This window comes from Erpetoichthys calabaricus, chromosome 18 (genome assembly GCF_900747795.2).
Source record: "Erpetoichthys calabaricus chromosome 18, fErpCal1.3, whole genome shotgun sequence".
Lineage (NCBI taxonomy): Eukaryota > Metazoa > Chordata > Cladistia > Polypteriformes > Polypteridae > Erpetoichthys > Erpetoichthys calabaricus.
Genome location: NC_041411.2, coordinates 27,263,213 through 27,287,694, shown reverse-complemented (window position 1 = coordinate 27,287,694; position 24,482 = coordinate 27,263,213). Strand labels below are relative to the sequence as shown.

At 41.6% G+C, this 24,482-nt stretch overlaps 1 protein-coding gene and 1 long non-coding RNA gene across 3 annotated transcripts in view; one reads left to right on the top strand and one right to left on the bottom strand.

Moving 5' to 3' along the window:
* The first annotated feature begins 1,574 nt into the window (after window positions 1-1,574).
* Window positions 1,575-24,482, top strand: part of si:ch211-161c3.6 (high mobility group AT-hook 2b) — a 79,741-nt gene continuing 56,833 nt past the window's right edge. Inside the window, exons 1-3 of one of the 2 annotated variants that reach the window (XM_028825438.2) lie at window positions 1,575-1,921; window positions 21,553-21,768; window positions 21,884-21,967. In XM_028825438.2, coding sequence (XP_028681271.1) covers window positions 21,664-21,768; window positions 21,884-21,967 — 189 coding nt within the window. In that variant the 5' untranslated portion in view covers window positions 1,575-1,921; window positions 21,553-21,663. Of the gene's footprint in view, window positions 1,922-2,086; window positions 2,287-21,552; window positions 21,769-21,883; window positions 21,968-24,482 lie in introns of those variants that run through there. The other variant, XM_028825439.2, reaches the window with a different exon arrangement.
* Window positions 16,167-24,482, bottom strand: part of LOC114669239 (uncharacterized) — a 60,143-nt gene continuing 51,827 nt past the window's right edge. The window contains exon 2 of the long non-coding RNA XR_003718994.2: window positions 16,167-17,070. This is a non-coding gene — a long non-coding RNA (uncharacterized LOC114669239). The remainder of the gene's footprint in view (window positions 17,071-24,482) is intronic.

Sequence of the window (24,482 nt, the reverse complement as noted above, 5' to 3'; positions counted from 1 at the left end):
GCACTCTTAAAAAGAAAGGTACCAGAGTGGTTCTTTAGAGCGATGCCATAGGGGGAACATTTTTGGTTCCCGAAAGACCCATCCACGTGAAAATGTCAGAAAGAACCTATTTAGATTTATTTAGATCTGTGATGGGCAGTAAATAATCATGAACAGACAATAATCTTCTTCTTCTTTCGGCCACCCCCATTAGGGATTGCCACAGCGGATCATCTTTTTCCCTAATGAACAGATGATAGATTGGTTCATGATTTTAAACTGCATACAATAACACTTGGTAAGTCCTGGATTTCTTATTCTGTTGGTGTCCTGCTTGGCAGCCTACCATACATTAAAGATTTCAGTTGTTTTTTTGCATATTAGGACATTTTTCAAAGCAGAAAGAACCAACTTCATATGGAATGAACCCTCTCCCGGGGTGCTTTGTCCAGCAATGGACCATAAAATGCCATTAAAAGAGACGTTATTGTTAAGAGGGTGCTGAGGCTCACGCTACAGAAGTATTGCAACAATTGCTTCACAGTGCTCTATATTGCAGTTTGTGTTTGTATTTAATCAACTTTGTACTTTAAACAAAAGTTTCAATCTGATTGACTAACAACGTGCACTTTTCCTTTTAGGTGAATAATTGATATCTGTTCTCAAGTCTTGAAAGAATTCAATTAAAACCGATGAACTCCGCTGGTGTAACGTCAATAAAGAAGCTCAGAGATACCTGGCGGCTTTGGGTTTGTGTTGTCTTGTCTGAAGTGTTGCAAAAAAAAAGGGGGTCTTGAATCCAGTCCAGCCGGCTGTATCTATGCCACATTTTCCAAAGCTCTGAGGGGCTCTCTGATTGTCAGGCTTGAAGAGGGTCAAAGAATCCTTTCCAAGTCTAGGAGATACCAAAGGCAGCACCGCCGACACTGGGATTTAGGCTAAATAAGCATTGCGTTTTGTTCTGGGTTGGATTTCTTTAGGCGGACCCGATGGGGCTGGGATTCTTTAGGAGTGCACAGTTTGATCGGGGGGGCTGCAGTCGCCTACAGAAGTGGTGGATGTACCCCTCAGTAGACACTCACACACATATGCACACACACCCACACACACGCACGCGGCATGTTTTCTAAACTACAATCAGCGGTGTTGTGTTTCCCAGTGCCATTCACCGCGAGCAGAATTCGTTCGCGCCCGCTGCGCTCCTTAATGACTGAAATGCCTGTGCGCGACCTCTTCGCGGGCTCAGTGTGCGCGTTTACTCACGCAGACGTGTACACGTGTACGAAAGTGTGTGGCCAGTTTTTGTGGACTTGTTTGCTTACCCCTGTGCATATTTGCATATGATTTCACATAACTTTTTTTTTTGCCTCCACATAGACGGGTCCAGATAAAACCTCATCGGTGCGATCTGTTTTAGCGAACTCGTGTGCTACTAATGTGCCGGTGTGCACGAGTGAGTGGGTTTGTGCGCGTGAGCGAGTGTGTGTGGAAATGAATGAAAAAATGTGCGCCTATTTGCATTTGTGTGTGGGTGTGTGTGTGGCCGTGTGTGCAGGGGGGTGTGGCGGACTCCTTATGCCTCTCCACCCCCCCCCCCCCCCCCCACTCCCCCCTCCCTCCCGATCTCTGGCTATATACTGCATGCTTTAATAGCGAAACTATGCGGTGCATTTGGCAGCGAGACGCTTCAGTTTGTCAATCGGGGGGCTTCGCTGCTGAGGGCCACGGATGACTGGAGTGCAGCTCGGGATCCCACACCGAGGCAGAGGCAGGGTTTCCATCCACTCCTTTAGAAAGCCGTCAGAGGAAGGGCAGGGGGATCGATCTCGCTCCTTCTAACATTTTTTTGGGGGCCAACCTGGCGACCGAGGAGTTGTTTCACTTTTGAAAAAAAGAAAAAGACCAAAGAAAGAAAGAAAAAGCACCCCGATCTTTTCCGAAGGTGAGTTGTTTTGGGTCCAGACTTGCTGCATGCTTTTCTCGAAGTGTTGTTTGCTTCGGTAAATCCCCGATGCGTGAGGGGTGTGGAGGGGGGGCGGTGGTGATTTTTGTTTTTGTTGTTGTTATTGAGCACACTCATCTTGACTGAGAGGGAGAGGTGAGTAGCGTGCGTGTGTATCAAACTCAGATTTGTTTTGACTGTCTGTGCGTTAGTAAGCAGCGGGCGCTGCGATCCTATAAAGAGGCTCAGTAGTGTCCGCCTCGCACACTTCGCACACTCGTCCCATCCCGTGCAGAAGCAGCAGCAGCAGTTTACTTGCCGGCGGCCAGGCACCTCTGTTACAGCGCTGCAGCGAACGATCCGAGGTAAATTCTTCGGGATCTCCTTCTGCTTCTATGTAAACACTGTTTACCCGTTCGGATTTGAATTCTGTTTGGTTTTTGCGGAGGCTCCTCCCGTACGGTGTGGTGGTACGGGCTGCAGCAGCAGCAGTAGCGGAGGAGAAGCTCCAGTGCTTTTGATCTAGGGATAATTAGGATTTTTTTGCAGAACTTTGTGATGGAGTTTTTTAACTAGGGTGTAATATAAGATAAATTCTGACAGTAGCATTGACCCTTAAGGAAAACTTTTGTACAGTACGTTTGTTTGCTTTGCAAGTTACATATGGCTAAGCATATATAAAACGAGTTTTATATAGCACAATGTTTTGCTGAATATGTGCAGATTTCCAGTACATATTGTTTTAGAAACTGATATACAGTTCCTCAGGGTTACCCAGTGAGTCAGAGGTGGGCGCTGAACCGAAGTCCATTGTCTTTGTGGTTGGGCCATACAGGCTTTACACATGGATCTTCTCAGATGATCAAAGGCACGTGTAGTGATGGCGAGACCGTTATTTTACAGCAATGTTGAATGCGATGTTAATGCCCATGAAGAGTTCAAAATCCTGTGTTCCTTGTAACTGACCCTCATTTGGGGCTTGTGGCAAATGTATTTTTTGCGTCGGCTCCTTTCGGAAGCTAATCTGAGTAACCTCTGTTCTTTTTGGAAGTGTCATACAGGTTGAGGGAAAAGCAGGCATTTTGTATTCTTTTCATCTTTTGTACTCATTTCACAGATGTCCACATTAAAGTGGATATTTCCACCATTAATCTTTTTTTTTTTTTTTTTTTCTGAGCTGGGTTTATATAATACAGGATCGCAGGGTGCAAAGGCCGGGAACCCATCTTAGACGTGATGTTCACCAAACTCGGGGCACACTTACACACACCTGGTACCTTTAGTGAGTTTTGTCATCTTAACAGCAAGTCCGTGGAGTCTAGGGGGACCGACTTGAAGCCTCAACGGAGAGTAACCAACATTTTGGGTAGAACTTCCAGTCACCACACAGGTGCACAGGCTCCAATGGTTATAAAACCGGCACCGAAATTAATTTGTTATTCGTTAATAATTTAAACACAGTTACACCTTTTTAAACTGCTACCTCAGATTAAGTAGTGACTTTACTTAATAAAACAAGTGGTAATGGAATGAGTGAACTGATATTCTTATATCCTGTCACATTTTTGTTCATTTTATAAATATATCGAGCCATACAAACTAGCTAAGCAATGAAGTATTTTTATAAGAGAATCAGTCATTGTACTTGACATTTTCTCCTCATCATTCAGCAGGCTGAAGCCCCTCAAAGAATCTGTAGGCAGCGGAAAAGCAAGAGTTTAAACCGACTGGAGGTGTAGTAGTTGTGAGTGAATGGACTAGCTAATTTCTCTCCCTCTCCTTCACACACACACACACACATATATAATTTTTATCAATAAATGCCCACTTATAATTTAGTCCTCCAGTACCATTTCGATCTGTGCATAGCAAGAGAAAGCGGCACCATTCTGTTATTCCAATTTGTATACGTTGAGCTCGGAAAATAGAAAAGCATACGAATAAATACATAAGGGAAAAAAAAAATCCCCACAATTTCTTAGTTTCAGACAAAATAGGGTAAAGTATTACCCGCACTTTCTTGGTTTCAAACAAAATAAGCAGTTGTCTCCCCCTTCTGCAGGCTGAACAGTGAAAGGGAGAATTTCCTTCTGACTAACCACAATTGAAGGAGACAGAGCCCTATTCATACCCGGCCTCAGATCTAAGTGTTAAAGGTTTGTGCGTGCGCACGCTTCTCTGGGTCAGCTTTGTTCTGTAGACTTTTTATCCCCCCCCCCCCCCCCCCCCCAACATTTCAGGCGGTTGGATGAGCTGAGCCCCACAGAAAGAGATGCTTTGCATGGGGGTCCCTGCCCTGGCGTGGAAGTCAGAAGCGAGCATGGCACCTTGACTCCAATACTTTGCGTGTTTCTTACAGAAAGACAAGCTTAACTTGTGGGGTCCCATGTGCAAACCCCCCCTCCTAAGATCTACTCCCCTGGACTAATTTATTCAGGTGGGGAAAAGAAGGATTTTAATCTCAAGAGGCTAATCTGGTGCCACTTCTGCAGGCTATGTTAAAGTGTCGTGTTAAACCGTGAGGCTAAGGATCTGGACTGGACACCATGTGATTGAGCTTTCAGATTTCATTTGTGGCTCCCAGTGTCACCCCATGTAAGTTACTGATCAATTCACTTTTCAGACCCCCACGTAATCCAGTATAGGTTTGTGATGAGCTGCAGTCTCTTTCCACAGCACTGGGTGCCAGGCATGGACCAGGTGCCAGTCTGTTTGCTGGGTCCATTTAGTTCCACAAAGCCAATTTGGAGTCTCCAGTAATTCAGTGGGTGTGCTGCTGTCTTGTAGTTAGGAGATGAAGGTTCACATCCCTGGTCGTCCTTGCATGGAGTTCTCTCCTTGTCTGCGTGGGTTTCCTCCAGGTGCTCCGGTTCCCTCCCACAGTCCTAAGAGATGCAAGTTAGGTGGATTGGCGATGCTAAATTGGCCGGAGTGTGTGGTTGGGGTGGATGTGTGTGTGTGTGCTTGCCCTGCGATGGACTGGCACCCTGTCCTGGGTTTGTTCCTGTCATGCGCCCTATGCTTGCTGGGATAGGCTCCAGCAGACCCCCGCGACTAATCGGGTTTGAAAGTGATTGACTGACGGAGATTCAGTCGAAAGAGTTATGTGAACGTCATTTACCCCCTGAGCAGGGGTTTGAATTCGAGACCCTGGAGTCTTGAAGCAGCCATACTGACCACCGAAAGTCCACGCTAAACACCCCCCTCCTGACACCTACCAAAATGTGCATTGATTTTTTAAAAGATATAAGATGTGAAACAGTTTCAGGGGGTGCTTTAGTTGCCATTTAAGGTAAAGCAGTCACACTGACCACTGGACCTCTATGGTAAATGCCCCCTTCTGAGGTCTAACAAAATGTGCTTTGATTTTTATATAAGATGTGCAACAGTTTTGGCTGTGGGGAGATGCGGCTGCTTTAGTTACCATGTAATGTGTGTTGTATAAAGAAAGCTGTAAGGGTAGAGGAAGGACTGCATTAGCGAGCGTTTATCAAAACAAAAAGAGAGGTGAAAGTTATAGTCAGGGTACAGAATGAAAAGAAAAGAAAGTTAAAAACAATGAGTCACGATCTGGGGAGAAACATTTAGAGAAAGAAACGAGAGAGAGGGCAATGAAACGAGGTCTGAAGTGATGGAAATGAGGGCGAAAAGGCGGCTGTCTTGGAAAATGTGAGAGGATTCAAAGATGAATCGGGAGGATGCGAGGGCCGGTCTGTGTTTTCTTTGATCGGCGTAGATGAGTTTGTGACACGGGACACTGAGAGACAGTACGGCTTTGATTAATAGACGTGACGTACAGGTGTGTTGACAGCGTTGAAGGGGTCTTTGATCGTGACTGCCCTAATATTCTCTGAAATCACCTGAGCGATGCCAACCTGTGTGTCCTGTTCCCTGTGAACTACTGGATTCTGCTGTGTGATCAGAGATATCTAACCTGTGGAGACAGAACTATATGGCGACTCGAGAGTGTGAAGGGGTCTACTGTATGGGAGAAGAAGAAGCTTCATGAGTGCTGGTCAGTGGCTGAAGGTGACTGTGGGGCCTGGAAGGAAGTTGGATGTATAGAATGGGCATTGATCATTGATTAATACAAAAACCTAAAGGGTTCTTAGTTCATTTATTGAAGTCTTATTTATCGACTTGAAAAACTGCTTATTAAGTGGTCATCTGGGAGGTGCTGCTTAAATTACTGTAAAGTTCAATTGTTGCTTCTGTCCATTTCAAATGGGAAACTGTAATCAGAGTCAGACACGTACATCAGCTGTGAAACCACAGCCTTTGTTTTCTGAAGTTGAGTTGGACCCACAAGATTAAGGGACAGGGAAGGAGAATTAAGTGACTTGGGCTGGTTCACAGCACAGGACAGCCAGCAGCTGAAAGGCATATTTCATGTTTGGCCTGAAATAAATGGAAAGTGTGGGCAATGCACCATTCAAACAGTGTTGGCTTTGAAAGGGAATTACTTCAAGAGCAAAGGTGGCCATTTCCACGATAAGGTGACACCTTCTTTGTTGGCTGAGAGGATAGGGCAATGTACAGGTAAAGCAAACCCAATGGATGCTGTGAAGGATGGCTGGCATCCTTACCCAACTGGGATGCCCTTAGGAGGGAAGGACAGGGGAAGACAGCTTACACAGGATGCCAGATGGCACTGAGCCCAGGCTTACATTCCCATACGGGGGCCCACAGGGCATGCTGGGTATTGTAGTCCTGGAGGACAACCCTGTTGGGGCTGCAGGACTGAGGAGTCCCAATGTCATGGGGTTTCGTCTCGGAAGTGCTGACAGACCACGTGTGTGCAAGATCTGGAGCACTTCTGGGATGGCTAAGATAAAAGGGACTTCCTGCTTCGCATCATGGAGCCAGAGTCGAGGAGAGGAGGACAAAGCTTGCGTGGAGGAGGCAGCAACCGAGAGAGAGAGAAGGCAAAGTATTGTTGCTTTATTGTGCTTATTGTGTTAATTGCATATACTTGTGGCTGTAGTGGTGGGAAATACTTGGTTTGAAGAGTTTCCCACGAATAAAAGACTCTTTGGCTTTTAACTTGTGTCCCGAGGCTACTTGTGTTGGGTGTTTGGGAAGCTGAGCACCCCCTGCAGGCCACAATGCAGAGGACACACCCTCTGGTGATGGCTTATTGACAGCTACAAGGACTTTGCTTTAGTTGGAGTTGTCTGATTCAAGGAGGCTGCAGAATTGTGACGGAGGTCCAGTGCTAATTTTTACATTATCTATTGGATTTGTGAGCTTAGTTAGGCTGAATGACCTGTTCTTGTCAACTTTTCTGAATTTCCTAATAAGTCGATAGGATTGGTGGGCTTTATTGGGATGAATGGAATGTTCTCATCAAATATTTCTAATTAGACATATCAAAATTAAAGACCTGTGTGTGTATGGGGCGGTCCGCTATGCTCACTTTCAACCACAGCCACTAGATGGCACATGCGCCTCACTTCTCATTACGAAAGACCTGTGTGCAGCAAATGACATCATACTAATGACACAGAGGAAGAGACACAACGTCATAACATAGCAATCGCCGCGGCTCAGCAATGTGCAAGTGAAACTCTTCAGCAACGGGGGGCAAGGCTTCAAGTTTTCACTACAAACATTGTCTATCTTGAGGTATTTTCTCGAAACCAAGACTATTAGGTCTCCTATGCCAGCGATACGGCCAAGATGTGGTATGGCCAGTGTCTTCTTACTAGAGCCAGAGCTTTGTGGAACGCTTCTCTCAGTACGGAGTGGGCCAGCATAATTCAGGCCTTCATGTTTCCCAATTCTCTCCTTGTGATCTATAGCTTTAAAGGCCATGGCGACATATATATTGTATGTTTTACAGTTTGTAATTTATTTTGGTTTAATAAATGCACATGTTAAAATTGCCAAAAAATTAAACAATCCCTTTGCAGGTGGAACGTTTTACACAAACTCAGATTCCATGTTGTTCATTTACCGTTCTCTTTGAAAACATGTAAACATGGTTGTCATCATTTACTAATTTTGTTTTGCCTCTTATTGACGGAACTCTCTTTGCCATTGTAAATTTTTATTATATTATACAGTGTGTGGCGGCGTATGTATTGATGTTGCACTGTCTGTAAAACGCTCCATGTTCGCAGCAAACGCACACTGCGTTACGGCCGTAATGTGTTCTGACACGTTAAAATGAGTAACGGTGCTGACGAAAAAACTCAGCAAAATCCAGTAACTATAATTCTATGGAACGCTATTTCATATTTAAAATAAAATCAAAATAAAAAAAAACAATAAAATACAGGTAATAATAATTTTTTAAAAAGTTTAAATGATCCAGGTAGGTGATAGGAAAAATATGTGGGGCGAAGTGTGATGAGCGAAATGTGGAGGGCAAAATTTTATGAGGGGCAAAATGTGGGGAGCAACTTTTCCGGATCCCATATTGTACATATGGAGGTGGCAGGATCCTTTGTATGGCTTGCTATGTTCAGCTGACATTTGCAGTATGTGATACTCCCAAGTCCACCAGTTCTGTTTGCCCACCTGGCAAATGCCATCAGCTTCTGCCTGGTCTGCATGGACACATGTTGGCCTGGACTGAAAGGGAGGATTGATGCATTTCTTGTAGGGTATTGTCAGGGGTTCTGGAGCTGCAGCTGTTGTTCAAGTGCTAACATTTGCTGATATTGTAATGGCCATGAGGATGCCAAACCAGGCCCACACACACACACATCCTCACACTTGTAAGTTTAGGAATGGACGGCATATGGGAGAAATTGTGATGAGGAGGTGTTCAAAAGTGGCAGTTTGGGCCGCGTAGTGTGGCAGTGCCTGCAGCTAGAAATGTGGCACAAACTGGACCAGAGGTGTAGGTGACTTGATTTAAAAACTCCCAAATGTCTGTGCCTGCTTTGAAAACAGTACTTTATCTGCCTTTTATTTGTTGTCACATTAAATAGTACATTTAACATGTCACCTTCTTACACTTGATCATTGTTTATTCTGCACTATAATGAGGGGTTGGAGAGGAACACAATGGCCAAACGACGCTCCATTTTCTTTCCTTTAATTTCACTGACCAGTTTCACCACCAGCCAACACCAAACTAATTTAAGTTTGTGAGGCTGCCCACATCTTAATTTCAGAACTGTGCTGGTGTCCGCTGTCTTCCATGTCTGATTTTAATCTTCTGAATCATTTTCACAGCTCTGTTTTGTGCTGCCACGAAGGCGTAGCACATGGGTAATGTCCAGGCCAGACTGTTATCATCCTATCCCATTTCTGTTTAGTGAGCAGAGCATAGAATCATGTGAGCCCTTTATAGACCTGTAAGTAAAGCTGCACATCTCCTCACGCTTGCCCAGGTCAGTTCAGTGTCATTCTTGAAAAGAGTGGCCAAGGACACTTTTTTTGTCCCTACATGGCCGTCTTTCTTCTTGCTCTAAATAGTGCCCAGGCTACACTGACATCATTTTCCCATTGCATGCTAAAGGCAGAGCCAAGGCCAACTTAGAGCCACTCTACAGATGAAGCTTTGTCCAACAGGCGACAAACCCATTTTTTGGATCCATCCGTATCCCACAACCCTCATAGCCAAGGTCGGGTTGGATCCATTCTGAAAATGTAAGATGAAATTGCAACCATTCTGGACAAAAGGATTAATGCCACTTCTCAATGTTTCTCAGAATTAAGTCCAGGCTGGAGATGAAATTGTTTCTGTCACCTTCTTTGGACAGATCTGTTTTTGCACTGCCTTGTCTAAGTAGTGTTCTGGCCACTTTGATGGCCTCTACCTCCTTTTCCCTCATAGGCTGCAGAGTTTCTAGGTAGTGGTTGTTGTAGGTAGACAGAAGAGGTTGGCGATAAACCGCCTGCCTTCAGACTTTTGTTCTTTTGACGATGTGGTAGAATCATGGAAGGATGGTCAGATGCAGTGTCTGTCGGCACAGTGACTGAGGGCGTTGTCCGAAGTGGTCTCAAAAATACATGTGGGTGAGCTCTGGGGCCTCCAAATGAACTCTTTAGCAGGTAGTACCACCCCAGTGTCTCACAGACTACGCTTTCTCTTTTAATGCAGCGTTGAGTCATTTTTACCTTGTTAACACTGTGATAGTGACCCCGAAGATGGAAAATAAATAAATAAAAAAAAATGTAAACGCGTAAGAGGTCAGTAGTACATATTTCTGATCCAGTTTTGGATTTCATCCATCCAAGTACGTTTTGGTCCATAATATTTTTATCCCTGCAGAAGAGTTGGCAGAGCAGCTAAAAGCCATCCCCCTTCCCAGTCTGGGTTACGTTCCAGTGCTGTGACTCCTGGGAGTGGCCTTGAGCCAGTTGGGATACACAGGGCACAAGCTGCCAGCTGGCAAGCAGCGCACAGCATGCTCCTTATTTATATAAAGCGGTGCACATTACGTAAAGTGTTAAATCACGAGAGCTGATACCAGCCTCCTGGCCCCATCACACACACCCAGAACTGTCTGCAGCGTTTTTCATGTGCGCTTGAATATGAAAAGTGTCTGCTGTGCAGGTCAACATGCCTGAAACTGCACATGTGAAATCCTTCACAGACTGCCGGCTTTTTCTCTTTTGTGAGTTCCAGGCTTGTTGCCACCAAGCTGACTCCACATTTACAACAAAAGGACGCTCGTCAGTGTGCGTCTACTGGTTAAGGTATTGGACTGCACATCCCGACATTGCTGGTGTCATCCCCACGACTGGGTGACAGTGAGTGAGTTTCTACATTCAAGTGTAAATACTTCTGCGTGAATTAGTAACCTTGAAGTTGTGCTCACTATGTAAAGTGTTATATTAAATAACGCATGAAAGACGTAATTAGTTGCCACACAATATAAAGCTCTGGCACGTCTTCAGCTGACCCCAGTCGCTAGGAACCTGCCTCACATTCATTTCTGTTTTTCTGTGATAAATTATTTATTTCATATTTCTTATATAGTAAATGAAGCAAAACTGTACATTTATGATTAGATTGATGCATTGTAGAAAATCACCATTGCCACACTTTTCCTGTCATTGCGACGACTACAGTAATGTTTAAATAATGTGGATCGTTTGCTGTCTGACATGTTTTAAAAGAACATTTTTGCAACATGATTAGAACTGGGGCACCAGCATGGCTCAGTGTCTCACTGCTGTGGGGACCTGATCGGGTGTCATTTCACATCATGCTGAGTTTAACCCCATAGTCATTTTGAGTAAAACTAAACTCATTTCAAGCCACATGATGCAAATGGTGCTGGTGTTTCTCATTCATCTTGCTCTGAATTACACGCAAGCTGAGCTGCCGCTTGCACTGATCTGCGATCGACACAGAGGTCATTGTGAATCATGAGATGTTTGGAATAACATGTGTTGTGTTTTTCAGATCACGTCGATTGTCTCCTGATGTCACACCGTCTTGTGTCACACAGTCATTATCGGTCACTCTGATGCTCCTCACTACATTTTACTTGTTTTTCACATTGTCATCATGAAAGGCGCTGTACAAAATAGCTGTCTGATTGGTAAACTAATACCTTACACCTGTTATCCTGTCCTGGATTAAGCGATTTATTCAAACTTGAGATGCCATTTTTTATTTAAGTCAGAGTTTCTTGAAGTTTTCTGTTTTTTTGAGACTCAATTTTCAAAGACCCGTGTAGGGGGGTTCCCCCCTTGGAGCATGGCAGTCATAGTTCTTATAAGAACCTACAGCAATCCATCAAGAGACACTTTACAAACTGAAAGTGACAGACTCCCATTAAAGTGACTGTCTATGTTTAATCTTCTGTTTCCTGGTTCACTCCCAAACTCTGCCAATGTACAGACATAATAATAGCATAACATAACGTAACAGTATTTTTACTTTCTCGTATACAAAGTATAGAGAAAGTATTGTAATCGTCCAAAGATTCGATGTCGAGATTTTGATGAATCTCGACGTTTTAGACCTCCCATTTTTTGTCTGTGTGAGTGTGTATGTAAACACGATAACTTGAGTACGCTTTCACTTAGGTCAACCAAATTTTGAAAACAAGTATTAGGTACAAAACATAGATTTCTATCAACTTTTAGGCTATTTCCGTTAACCGGAAGTGGTACATTACCTTTTATTCATGCAGCCGTAGAGTCTGATTATTATTCAACTTTACTTTTATAATAAATGTTCAATATATTATTAATATGATTTGATTTGTCGTTGATGGTTCTTTAGTGTACATAATATAAAAATATAATCATTGTCTTGCGGTTTACTCCTCAAATATCCATCTCAATATCTGAGTATACGAGAAAGTCTAGGGGATTTTTTATTTAAGTCAGTTTGTGAGACTCGATTTTGCCCTCGAAGGTGTGTTCGAGACCCATGGGGGGAGGTTCCCCTTTGGAGAATGACAGTCATAGTTCTTAAAAAAAACTTGCGGCAATCCATTGAGAGACACATTGCAAACTGAAAGTGACAGACTCCCATTAAATACAATGGTGACGTTTTTACTGAAGCATTTACTGTGGTGCCAAATTTGTATCGGAAGTGTGTCCTGCACATACTAGATGTCTCCTCATTATTAGCTGAACACCCAGAGCAACATGAGGCTTACCAGACTGTAACTGGCTTATTTTATGGCGGAGTGGTGGCTCTGTGGCTAGGGATCTGCACTGGCAATCGGAAGGTTGACGGTTCGAATCCCATAAATGCCAATAGGGACTCTGCTGTGTTGGCCCTTGAGCAAGGACCTTAACCTGCAATTGCTGAGCGCTTTGAGTAGTGAGAAAAGCGCTGTATAAATGCAAAGAATTATTAATTATTATTATTTTCTAGGCAGCAGTCTAATGGGCTCTTACTGTATCCATGTGCCACCGTTCTTCGAGTTATACTGAGGAGCGATTGCTGTCGATGTCGTCACTAAGTAATGGTGCATGTTGGCTTTATATTCTGCAACCAGGGGCCTGAATGTTGTCCCAGTCCTCACCTTTTTACTTTGGAAGTTGTCATACACATTTGTGTTTGTTAGTTTTGTTGACAATTCCTACTCTGTACTTAACAAGTAAGATATGGGACAGTGCCATCCAATTGCAGTACCAAGACTGCAGTGTGATTTCTGTTTGGGCAGAGCTTATGCACTCCTTCACTTCTCATGAGTTTCTTCCCATGGTCCAAAGGTATATTGATTAAATTGGCTTTGGTTGAGTTAGTATTTTACATAGGTTGATTTTTATAAGTTGCTTTGCTCCGTTAAATAATAATTGCAAACCACTTCCTAATTATTTCAACAAAATAAAACAAATTGTTCCATTTGTGACATGATTCATCTATATAAATAAACTTCTAATGCTCTCTGTCTGTCTTTTAAAATGTTTGATGTTATCCATTTTGCACACTGAGGGCCTTATTTCAAGCCTATGAATCCATCTTGTCTATTTGTTTGCCAAACAGTCAAAAATGGCCGAAGTGATTTTCATGAGATTTAATCTGTAGGTTGCCGATAAAAATCTAGACAATATGAAGTGTAAAGAAATTAATTGAGGAGGATAGCAACCCAACAACTGTGCATCATTCCATATTGATCTTATTGAAATTTCTAATTTGTATAATAAAGCTGAACCAACTTACAACTCAAGTCACACGGGGTTTCAGAAATTTCAAAAAAGGGTGTTGTCAGGGGATTAACCCTGGCTGGGATTCAAATTCATGTCTGATGAATTCTTTGATTTATGTTGATTATGTCTTACTTTCGTTAGTTATGTGCATTATTATTTGTTTTTGATTTTGTTTCTGTATGTTTGCTGCCGGTGTAATGTTCCGCATGCTTTTGGGGTGGTCTGAAGGCATGGCCACCAATCAATCATTATCATGATCTTACCTCCGCCTTATAAATCAGGAGGGTCTCCCACACTTCCTGATAGTTCATTTTGAATAAGCTTTGGAGTGGTGAGTTTTTACTTGTGTTTATATGAATTATTGGATTTCTTGATTTTCGACCTTCTGCTCTGTATTTTGATGAATCTGTATCGTTCTTTGTTTTGGATTACTTTTGGCATTACGGGCAACTCCTTTTTTGCCTTTTGTGATCTTGCAGAGCTTAATTCTTGTTACAGGCAGTTTTGCGAACAATACATCTTTTTATTTATAAAGACACTGTGTTTGGCTTATTACAAACTGGGGTTTGACTATGATATCCCCCTCTAGTGGACATTTTTGGAAGTATTTTTGGGACTACATCTGTTTGGACTCCTAGTTCATGACAGGTAGATGGACTGAGGTGATAAAATGCATCATTCCAAGGCGATGTCAAAGTTCATGAAATTTTGAATTATTACTGTTCGTACAATTTCAAATTTTTAAAAAACTATTTCCATTGGGAAATGGGGTTGTAAAGTGAGAAAAGGGTGTTCAAAGCCAAAACCACATTATCACACCAAAACTATGCAGTCGAGGATCATGAATTTGGCATATTGTTAAAGTCTGACCCTACTTATAGTGAAGGCTACATTCCATGACAATGATTTAGTGGAAACGATTGCAGTTGCTTTTGGAAGATTTGTTATTGTGATGAAGTTTTGTTTTTAGGTGGAGCCCCGTTTCAGGTGTCAGGCAAAAAACAAAAACAAAAAAAGTTTGAATGAATTAGTAATCCATTTGAACAAACTATGAATCCGTTTGAACAAATTTATAATCATCTGAAAGGATTATTGACTCATTCGAATGGGTTATTATTATTTTTCCCTCTCGCAATCCAATTCTTATTCCTTTTTTCCTGGTGTACAGCTCAGTAAACTGGAAGAGGAACTACTTGTAAGTTTGTAAGGAACTTTTTTTTTGAGGAGTCCTGAAATGAGTTTCAAATGCAGAAGTTACGAGAATAGATTTTTGGAATTTTATGCGACAATATGGTGTTTTCCGTAGTCTGTGGTGGAAGAGCGGAATAGACTGAAACTATCGGCTGGCTACATTCTTCTGATTCCATTTCACTAAACTGCATACCAGAAAAAATAAATAACTACTGAAAAAAGACTCCCGGATTAGGGGTAGACAAAAATAATCTGTTTGAACAATTTACGTAATTTGTTTGAACAGATTATTTTTAAGTACGTGATTCATTAGAACGTATTATTTTTATTTTTCCTACCTAACACCTGCTGGGCTATATATATATTTAAATTATTTTTCATCCAATTTAAAATTTCACTGGGGAGTCATAATGAGAGAACAACACCACAAAAACCACAAATTACTCCCAACTGTTGACTGGATTTTCTTGAAAATGTCCCATTCCAGTTAACCTTAACCTTAACTAAATAAAGAAACCTAAACCTAAACCTAAACCTTACCTAACATAGAGAGTTTACAAAGTGTAAAAAGTTACGTCATGAATAGGAGTTCAACAGAGGGAACAACACAAATAGTGGTAGTTTTGACCATCTTACAGTCTGTATCAATGATTCAATTATTTAGCAAACCATCCAGTTTGTTAATGAGGGATTAAACATCCATTTGTAACAGCACAGTAAACCAGGAATTACAAAGAGGTAGCATTCATGGTTCCCACCCAGCAAGGACTTACCACAAGTATGGAACTTAATTATGCAGAAAACAGCAAATGTTCGACTCATGAAAGCAGACTATTTCATAGAGAGGTAGTGGAGATGATGAAGATGACACTAGCATTTCAGCCAACAATGACAAGAGGATCAACATTTAATTAACTCAAATATTTTCTTTTTCACCATAACCCATTATACAAATATGCGTGGGCAATTCCAGGTACTGTGGTTAGTATATAACAGAGATAGTCCTTTCATTCCACCCAGTTTTGTCAGCATAGGTTGCAACCTCCAAAGAGCCCCAAATTGTTCCAAATTGTATTAAGCAAATTCAATAAGGGGTGGACTGACTGGCATATGATTTTCTAGCCTGTGGCAATTGAGTTTAGTGACTCTGACCAGTCATGAGCGAGTCTGCCAAAGCTTAGTGAGTCTGACCAATAATGAGCGAGTCTGCCACGTTTTTTTAGTGCAAAGTTCCTGTAGCTCAGTTATGCACAACAAGAAGAATGAGGCACATATGGTGAACTGTGTGCTTCTCCACTTTGTCTTTGGTCACCTTACTTTGTGTGTGAAAACAGAGAATCAGAAGAGAGCTTCCAAAGACCTCCCTGCATTTGATAAGGAAAAGGGTCCCATCTATCAGCATTTCCTTGATGAAAGTAGTCGCTGTACAACTATAATATGAACCGATTTGTGGACATTTGGAAGGACACTTGTAACATTGAGGAAGTGCTGTTTAATCCAAATGTAAAAAATATTAAAATAAAAATGGCACTCAATGGCATATACAGAAGTAAATTGAAATTGTACTGTTTGCAATTCAGTTCCGATATGAGACGCTATTCTCCAGGGATTCCGTTTTTTTATAGTCCTCTATCCATTAGGGGAGGAGTCAGTTGCCCTCAGTGGACATCTTCTCTCTGCTGAGAGTAACAGAAGACACAAGAATGTTAGCAACTGCGCATCCTTTCACCCCAGGGTGGTATTGCTTAAATCCGATAAACCTAGAAGGTGGTCCTCCAACTTGCGTGCTTGACAGAATATTTTTGGAGCATTATACATAAGTAAAACAATCTGGAAAATAATGCAATGTCACATAGCAACACTCTGATTGGAGACTTCTGATCATTTTCACTTTTGAATATTCAAGATGTAATGTAAAGTTTTTGGCAGACCTGGTGTACAATACAATATAATAGAATACAATACAACTTATTTTTTGTATGACGCTTTACACTGAACAATTCTGTGTCAAAACACAAGTACAGATTTTACTAGTTACTAAATTCAGAACTGGTACACATATAAATGCAAATTTGCTAAGACACGCAAAGAACAAGGCAGAACTGATTAAATATAAATGGAAAGTAACAATATCTGCCCATTAACTAATTGATGAACTGTGGCCAGTTGACAATAGCGAAGATTAAAAGTGTAAAATAGTCAAAAACAAAGTCCTGGAGACCTCGGCCAACTGACTGCATACCCCCTCCTGGGTTTTCTATAGCGCAGTCTGTGATGGCCGTCCAGTCTGATGAGAGAGTCTTTCCATCTGACGATTCCAATGCCCCTTTGTCTGAGCAGCCTGGCAGTAGAGCAGTTGCACTAAGTGCCACATCCAGATACTGAGAAGAGAAATACGATAGAGGAGGGTTAGTAACAATTCAAGAGTTTAAGAGCCATTTTTAGTAAGTTAATGTTATTAGTTATGTTGAAGTGTTTTGCTTTATATTACTATATTAGAACACATAGTTAAATCATTCATGGAAAGTGTTATCTTTACCATTAAAAGCTAACATTTCGGTGGAATATACTGACTTATTTTCTTGCCATGCCAAGTAGGAACTTGCTTTGTCTTTTTACTGCTTAGCAGTTGGCCAAGCATGCAGAGCTAACAAACAATAAAGAAATATAACTCATCACAGGTACCTTGTAAGTTTATCAGAATACAGTAGAGAACAGCAACACAGCTTTAAGCGTAGAACATATCTGAAGCTTACTATGAGAAATCTAATCTTGTTACAATATCCAGAAGAAACCTTTGATTTAGTGTGTTTGATAACATTTTCTCTGATTTTTGCTTTGCACCCTGTCTCACCATAACCTGTCATCCATAGGGGAGGAGCAAAGGCTTTAAATTTGTCAAAAATATCGATCTCCGGTTTTCGACGGATCTCAACGTTTTAGGGTCCCCTGTTACAAAAATATTGATATCTTGATGATCTGTGTATGTCTGTCTGTGTGTAACAATTTCTTGAGGATGGCCTAGAGCTAAAAAGACTGGATGGTAAAATACCAAACTCGAAACTTATGCCTGTTATGAGATGACGATGTGCTGATTAATTTTTGAGCCAAATCGTGCAAGAGAAGAGACAACCTAGAGGAACCCTCAAATACAGAAATTCTGCAATTAATTAGGAATGCTTCTCGTCAGTTGCTATCGTAGTGACCTATTTTATGATCAGAAAGATCAACATCAGAGCGGTCAATAATTACTGAAATGTTATAGAATAGTTTGGGTAACTCGGTTCCTAGGGACGCAAAGCCTACTGATGCTCACGACCGAATTTTTTTCAATAAATTATTTAAAAATTAATTTTATTGGACTGTGGATTTACCTTTTCTATGCGTTTGACTTATTCTGGGCCCATCCTTGTCAACCCGGTAGCTGCTCGAGTTTGACGACATTAAAAAGATATAGCTACGCGCGTAGTGTATACCTTACAGACACAATCTTGTGCTGGATTGAGTGGTTTGAGAAAATCTATAAATAGTGATGTTCCGTTTTGAGTTCCTCTTGGTTCATTTTCTTTTCATTGACAAAAATAGAAATACATTTTTATTTATGCTTGTATTTATTTGTTGTATTTTCATTGTAATTTTTCAAATTGCATATATACAATTGTAAAGAACAATACTTTTTTTTTCCCTGAAGCATTTATGTGGTGCCAGATTTGTACTTTAGCATGTCCAGCACATAACAGATGACTCCTCATCATTACCTGCTGTATTGCAGTCCCTTCTAGGATGGCTCAACTAGTCCATTAGTCAAAGGTCAGCTCCAGGGCTGTCACACTGACATTTTTGGTAGACACTAGTCCAATGGGCCCTTAGTGGATCTGTGCACCTCGGCCACCTCCTGCAACACCTCTGCCACGGGCTGGATGTTGTGTAAGCCTTTGACTTGATTTGTTTGGTCTGGAGAATACATTGTCACTATTTGCACCACAGTTTTGCAGGTCCAGACCTCATCTTTGACACTTTGTGTGATTCTGAGGCTACAGCCACACTCCTTTATTTTCATTTAAAAACAGTGTTTTAAAGCAAAAATCAATCTCCATCTATACTAGCATTTTCACATAATTTAGAAAAGTATCTCCGATCACACCAAAATAACCAAAAGCGAATGGGACGTAACTGTTTGTCTGCAGTGGGCACACGCACATTGGTGGAAAAATCCCTGACAGGACTGTCTAGTGAAAAAATTCAAGTCCAATGAAAATCCTATTGAAAGCTATTAAAACTATCATCGCCTGAAGAATTCGGACAGTGTGTGTGCAGCATAAAAAAAGAAATTCTTTAAAGATCCACAACAAATGGCTCTCGTGTCACGTTAATGCAGAGGTTACAGTTAAAAGTAACAGAATTTACAACTGGTGGCGCTAAATAAAAACACCACAAAGGTTAAAGCAACACAAACAACAATTATGTTAGAGGATTGATAATAAGCAGCCTGCAGCAATTGGAGTGAATCTTGTACCAAACAGAATTTGTAAAACTAACTCCATAGAGACAATAAATAAATAGATAGATAGATAAATAAATAAATGAATGTATTTCTGCATGTGTTTATATCTTCGCTTTACTGCATTGTGCTTTCATGTTTCACTGTCCTGTAATATTGTGAGCTCGGCTGCAGCCTACACCCGTCCACTTCGTTAAGCACTTTATTAGTAATTTTGCCGTGGAAAATGCCCCTTCTTGCCGATCGGATCAAGTTTAAGTACTAAATGCTCATAAGAGGCTGTCAACTAAGTTATTTGCAATCTGATTTTCATGGGGCTCTGAATTTTTCACTCCAACAGTAACCCCACCAGCTACAAGATTTATCACAAAACTGTTGTGGCTGGTAAATGTAGCAGAAAACGCAATTTAGATGCATAGAGGTAAAGCAACACAACAAGCATAGAAAGCTGACTCTTCAGTGTCTACGATGTTAGAATATTGTTTTCTTTCATGAAAGGTGAACAGTCAGGGGACAAGAGATTGTGATGAGCAGGATCCAATCAGGGACGGGCCACATAATAACCACAAACCAATCAGAGCGCGAGTTTTTCGAAGGCCAAAAAATAACCTGGCCACACTGCAATGCCAGGCTGGAGTTTTCAGAAATATAAGCCTCTGGAGAGCATTTTCAGAAGTCTCTCCGTTTTCAAGGGTTCAAAACGAAAACGGAGAGACTAATGTTTGTTATTTTAAATAAAAATGTAGTAGAGTGGACGGGGCCAAAGTCAGTCACTTAGTCTGCCTATACTTTACCTTAACAACCATGCTCTATATCTGTACTTGTTAAATCTCCTTTTGGACCACCTTCATTGTAAAACAATGTTATATAAAAGCAGTAACTTTTTGCGTTGATGCCTTACTGTGGGCTGATTTTTCTTGGTGCCACACTGGAATCTGAGATATCAGATGCCTGCCATTTTTTAACACATTATGGTACATAATGTGTCATTAAATGTATTGTTAAAAGTAAAAATTGATTGACATCTAGTAGGGTTGCGCTGTGGTGCGTGTTTGATTCTTGTTTTCTGTGTTGAGTTGCAGTGAATGAACTTTGAGGTGAACTGGCGTTATTTTTCTTTCAGTCACGGGCCCCTCCTTGCACCCATTGCTAGTGTTCTTGCCCCATGTGACCTTATAATGGAAAATGAAAGGATGGCTGAATAAACAACATAATACAGAAAAGGGCAATACTTGGTGGGAGGACATTTTAATGTTTTCTTGTATTGGCACGTTATCTGAGATGCCCTAGATCAGAGGTTTCCAACCTGAGATGCCCACACCCCCAGGGAGTGCAAGATGGCATTTCAGGGCATGTAACAAAGAGGAAAGCTGTGTTGTGAGGTGCATTGTCTGTCTTTATTATGAGAAGGGTAGGACTAGTATTGATTTCTCTGCAAGCTCTGATTGTGAAAAGTCACTGATTTCAAGGTTTGATTGACCTTTATTGCCTGAGAGCAGACAAGGAGGACTGAATTAGGCACAATACCTGCTGCTTACACTCGGCCCATCTCTCCTGCTGGTGGTCCTGGCAGTAGTGCAGCAGCTTTAACTGTGTGGTGCATCTGTTTTTGAACTGCAGTGCTGGTGTTATCGACTTGACAAAGCTCATCAACTGTGTTTCATCTCTTAACAGTGCGCAGCACCTGTTGCTTCATGGGGGGGTCTCCCATCCCCAATACCATCTCGACTATTGACTGTTTCCTTTCCTCGTGGCACCTAGTGCTTCCCAGGATCATCAATCATGTGTCTAAACTTTATGGCGGACACTTTTACAAGATTATTGAGATTTATAAAGGCAAATTGAAAGCTTTTGTTTCGGAGTTCAATTGGAAATTTGACTTCTTCATCTTCAAATATGATATTACTTTTGTAGGCGGTGTGAAGATAAATCAAATATTTTCTAGGATTGTGGGGCATAGAACAGGTTGGGAACCACTGGCCGAAATATGCCATGGTGTCCCAATAAATCAGTAAACCGATATGTTTATTGCAGCTCATTCTTGGTAGACACTGAGATGATACTGAAGGCTTCATTTTTCCTTAGGCTATGTCTGCCTTTAATGTTCTCATTGAGTATTTCAAAGACCAGGCATTGATGGTTGAGCTGGTCTTCTTACAATTCCAAGATCTTTGCCCCCTTCAGTCACAAGCAGTAGATAGACAGATAATTTAGTGTAGTTGGCAGGATTAGATAGATAGATAGATTGATTGATTGATTGATTTGGGTCCTGAAGTGTGAGGATGGTGGTTTTGATAGGACTTAATGACTGATCTGCCATAAAGAGATTTGACCCCAGAGGCTAACATGACTTCTTTTCCAGAGTCACGAGTGGTCAAATCCCGACCCGGTACGACGGAGCTCAATGCCAAGGCACATCTCATCCTTTCTCAGCTGAAGGCTTTAAAGACGTTGGAACCAGTGGGACAGAGCAATGAGTAGTAAAACTAGCAGGGAAGGACCAGCTCGCCAGGGTTCTGCGCCCACTCCTTCTGTGCCAGAGAGGAGGGGTAGAGGACGGCCTAGGAAGCAGCCTCAGGTGAGTTCACTTCATAATCTTTCACCCTCTGGTACTGTGCTGAAAGTGTGATATAGCAAAACAGTGGATTGGTAGGAACAACCCTCTAGCATAACCACCCTACTTTTATCCCCAGGAGCCGACTGGCCCCCCGACCCCAAAGAGACCTCGTGGGAGACCCAGGGGAAGTAAGAACAAGGGACCCCGCCCTTCCGCAAAGGTAAGATTACTGAGAGGTCATGCCCAGGCTGGTTTCTTATAACCTGGTCTTTACAGGGTCCAGCTTGGGAGTGAGGTAACCTCTGCCTTCTGTGGCTCAGGTTCTTTGCCTGTGTAGAAATCATTTGAGTTGGCATTCAAATAGGAACTTTGACTTAAGGGATTTAAGTCTCTGTCCATCTGAAAATGGCTGAGGTGTAGAGTGATGGGAGAGTAAAAATCCATTCCAGAGCTCAGCAAGAGCTGCAGCCCTGAGACTTAGCCCTCAAGTTTGAATACTGGCGGCAGCTTGGGGGCCAGAAGAGGGGGAGCAGAGCCAAGTGTCCTGCAAGGTCGCCCGCCAGCGATGAGTGTACCGCTGATGCTTGGCAGGCATTTTAAGCAGCTGCTGATATGCATTGACTAAAATGGGCATTGCTGCACATCGCTTATGCAGGGGCTGTCTTGGATGTTAAGTCTTTGGTCTTTGTTAACAATTTTGCATGAGAAGTAGCAAGCAACATGAAAGTGTTGTATGTGTCAGGATCCAGAGTTGTTTAAGTTTATTTTGATATGTTTTCAATATTTTTTTTTCTTATTTAGTTCTTTTGATGCCAAATTGTCTCCTGATATGTGTATGTGTATGCGTGTTTTCACCCTTTGCCCAGGGATTGTTCCTGTGCTCGATTCTTGCTTGGTTAACCTCCTTAGCGTTACATTTCGTCTCAAAAAAAAATTTGTATGAGAGCGTTTGTAGGTATTGCACCCTAGAAACTGAGTATTCTATAACATTTCAGTAATTATTTACCGCTCTGATGCTGATCAAGAAGAATTCATAACAGGCGACTTTTATCAGTGTTGCAGGGTAAAAGTCATTAAGTGCAAAATTATTTGTACCATGATTAAATTTAGTAATAAAATGTTTTTTGTTATTTGTGCCACACAACGAATCGGGATTCGAACCCAGGTGGACAGTAGGTGGTGTTAGGTCCTAACTTTGTTCCGGCATCTGGGATCGAACCACCGACCAAGGGTAGTGTGTGTGTGTGTATAATAAACATAATGAAAGTTGTTTCTAGTTTAAGTCATGTATGAAAGTGTTACATGCCATAAAATGAACGACTTATCTTTATCAAAATAAAATTATGAATCATTAACACAATCAATGCATACTTAACGAATACGTAAACTATGTTTATTCAAGTATTTAGAGCACGACAAAGTTGATTGCTGGAAGCAGCTCTTGCAGAGGCTCTTCGACGTGCATCAGTGTTTCTTCGAAGTTGAGCTTGAATTTCAAACGCATTTGCTCGACTTTCTCGAGTTCGAATGCGATGTTGTTGACGCCTTGAATTTGCATCTTCCTCGTTTTCATGAAGTCTATTTTCTCGTAGTCTTTGTCGCTCCTGCTCTCTTCTTTCGACAATTTCACCTTCAGTTGCATTTAAACGATTCTCTCGTTGTCGTAAACGTTCTTGTTCTCTTCTCTCAACAATTTCAACTTGAGTTGCGTTTGACCGACTTTCTTGTTGTCGTTGCCGTTCATGTTCACGTCTTTCAGCAACTTCAATTTCAGTGGCAGTAGAACGTTTTTGTTGCAATCGCAGACGCTCAATTTCGTGAACCAATTGTGTTTGTTCTTCCGTGCAATAGCTTCTGTAAGCTGCAACTCGTTGGTGTTCATTTTGTCTCTGCTGCGAGATTTGAACACTCTTTGCTGCTTGTCGTACTGCATGTCGCTGTTTATTCCACAGTTTTTGTTCTTCAGTAAAAATTGTTTTTGGTTTCTTCGTTTTTGGCAATTCTTGAGGTGTAGATTGAGCACTTGAAATATCCAAAATCTTATTTCTTTTTGCATTTTCGTCTTCTTCAGTCGAGTGACTTCCTTCAGCTTTTCTTTTAATCCAATTGGTCACTCGCTTCCCAGTGCTTCGTTTTTTATTTTGTTGTTGAGGCAAATGTGCAATATTCAAATTGTTTATGGTCTTTTCTTGGGTTTCTTCGTCATTAAAATGCAAGCTTGTTTCTTTTTTAGTTGGTTGGTCCAAATTTTCAAAATTCGTAGAATATCAGCCAATCAAAACACTGATGTAAACGTACCAACCAACCAACCAACAGACAGACATGCTGAAATATATATATATAGATTGCAGAATTTTGGTATTTCAGGGTTCCTCCAGAGTGCCTCTTTGTCTTGCACGATTTGGCTCAAAAGCTAATCAGCACATCGTCATCTCATAACGGGCTTAAGTTTCGAGTTTGGTGTTTTTCCTTCCAGCCATTTTACCTCTACACCATCCTCAAGAAACTTTGACACCCAAACTCACAGACACACACAGACAGACTCACACCCATCATCACAATATAAATGTTTCCAGTATCGGGACCCTAAAACTGAGAGATCGAAATTTTTGACGAATGTAAAGCTTTCTCTCTTCCCCCATAGACAATAGGTTATGATCGAGGGGGGTGCAAAGCAAAAACATGTAAAAAGCGTTGCATTTTTTTGGCTTAAAAAATGACAATTTTATTAAATC